We start from the raw sequence: 2,193 nt of genomic DNA, 5'->3' as shown, positions 1-2,193 counted from the left end.
GCTGTTCCGCCTCCGTCCTGCGGCGCTGGGGGTGGCGCTGCTGAGCTCCGCCTCCACTCAGGCAGCTGTGACTGCAGCAGCAGAGGAAGTGAAGGCGGAAGTGGCTCCATCAACAGACCTGTCAGAGAGAGAGACTCCTTCACACACCGCGGACCGTCATGGCCTCCAAGAAGCGGGGCCTCCCGAGTGACAACGGGGCGGGGAGCGGCTCCAAGCAGCTCCGGCGGCCGGAGGGCAGCAGACACGTCGCCGCGCTGATCCTGGCCCGGGGAGGCAGCAAAGGAATCCCGCTGAAGAACATCAAGATGCTGGCCGGAGTGCCGCTGGTCGGCTGGGTGCTGCGGGCCGCCGTGGACTCCGGCATGTTCGACAGGTGAGGCACACCTGGGGAGGACACACCTGGGGAGGACACACCTGGGGAGGACGGGTCATATCTCTGTGGACTCCACAGCCCTGTGCTGAGCAGCTCTTCAGCTCCTGCAGGGGAAGCATCAGGAGATAAAACCCGATTCAGTGAAGGACATGAACTACCCCATCCTGGTTACGGTTCTGATGCTGCTCAGGTTGAAACATGTGTTAGGAAGTAGTGAAAAGGAAAGAAAATCTTTTCAAATAATGTTTTTGTTCAACTGCCAAACATCTAAACTTCCAGCAAATAGAAGCCAAAAACAACAAAACCACTTTTATTCTCGATGGATGAGCAGAAGATGAGCTGGTTGTTCTCTAGTCTGTAACTAAAGATGATTTCATTTAGATTAATCTGTTAATTATTTTCTCAATCAGCTGTTTATGCTCTAAAATGATTAAATTGGAGTTTATCCTATGAAAGGTTTCACCCAGAGCTCCGGCGTGTGGGTGTGGAGGTGATCAGATGAAAAGAAAACGCTGCACGAGTCAGCCACAGTATAATTATAATAATTATATTAATTATAGTGTTAATGATAATGCTGACACTCTGCCTTCCTGTTTCCAGTGTCTGGGTGTCAACAGACCACAGTGAGATCCAGAAGGTGGCCAAGTCGTGGGGGGCCAAGGTTCACTGGAGGAGCCCTGAAGTCTCCAAAGATTCTTCTACGTCTCTGGAGACCATCCAGGAGTTTGTGACGCTGAACCCAGGTGAGCAAACACACCTGGTCTGTGTGCCGACTGCGGAGCTGCGGGCTGTAAATCCTCCTGAACTGTCTCCTCAGAGGTGGACGTGATCTGCAACATCCAGGCCACGTCTCCGTGTCTCCACCCGTTCCACCTGAAGGAGGCGCTGGAGATGATCACGCTGCAGGGCTTCGACTCGGTCTTCTCGGTGGTCCGGAGGCACCAGTTCCGCTGGCAGGAGGTCAAGAAGGGATGTAAGTCAGCAGCACCGATCTGGTTTGTTCTAGATGGTGGCAGCAGTTTGGTGGATTCTGTGTGGCTCCGCCCAGACCCCTGCTCAGATCCTCTGGTCTGAGCCGCTGACTCAGCTCCTCTTGGAGGTGAAGACATGTATCTGATGTAATCTAACTTCTTGCCACAGACAGCTTTTCAGCTCTGAGGAGGTTGTGATGTAATGAGCCACAGACTGGTGGTGCATCCATCCAGGTAGAGTTCAACAGCAGCAGTAAAGCTTCAGCAGGACCATCAGCTGGTGGACACACACAGGACACCAAGACAAACACAGAATTCCTGTTCCCACCCACACAGCCTGCTGCTTCACACCTGTTCTCTGATCCAGGCTGTCCCTCTGACTGGATCCCTGCTGTGTTGGATCTGCTCTCAGCTGGCCGTCTGTCTGGATAAAGCGTCTGCTGGTGAAACTGGAGATTGTAGGATCAGGGTTTGAAGGAAGATGAGCTGCTGCGTTTACATGAAGCTTTAAATCCAAACACTCGGAGAGTCTCAGGTGACCTGCGGCGGTGTTTCCTCAGAGCGGCTGGCAGGAGAGCACACCTCAGACCCTCAGAGTCATCATCAGCAACCTTTGCATCCGTTTCTGAGTTTGAGTCGTTTTGGACCGGCCTTCAGAATTTTTACAGTAATTTATTAAAGTTATTTTCAACTTTTTTGAACAAATTTAAAATAATTTTGGGCAAGTTTGAGTCTTTATCGACAAGCTTCAAGTAATTCAGGGAAAATGTGTCAGTTTTATGTCACTAAACACGTTTTAAATCAGTTGGGACACGTTTGAGTCATTTTTCAACTATTGTGGACCTCCTC

General features: G+C 51.2%; 1 protein-coding gene across 1 annotated transcript in view; it reads left to right on the top strand.

Annotated features, from left to right (window-relative positions):
• The first annotated feature begins 144 nt into the window (after window positions 1-144).
• The window catches only part of cmasa (cytidine monophosphate N-acetylneuraminic acid synthetase a), a 7,368-nt gene continuing 5,319 nt past the window's right edge, over window positions 145-2,193 (top strand). The window contains exons 1-3 of the mRNA XM_008288753.1: window positions 145-373; window positions 974-1,116; window positions 1,191-1,346. Of these exons, the coding sequence (XP_008286975.1) occupies window positions 159-373; window positions 974-1,116; window positions 1,191-1,346 (514 nt within the window). The 5' untranslated portion in view covers window positions 145-158. The remainder of the gene's footprint in view (window positions 374-973; window positions 1,117-1,190; window positions 1,347-2,193) is intronic.

This window comes from Stegastes partitus, unplaced genomic scaffold, assembly GCF_000690725.1.
Source record: "Stegastes partitus isolate 25-593 unplaced genomic scaffold, Stegastes_partitus-1.0.2 Scaffold573, whole genome shotgun sequence".
Classification (NCBI taxonomy): domain Eukaryota; kingdom Metazoa; phylum Chordata; class Actinopteri; family Pomacentridae; genus Stegastes; species Stegastes partitus.
The sequence above is the reverse complement of the archived record's forward strand: the minus strand, read 5'-3'. Positions and strand labels throughout refer to the sequence as shown.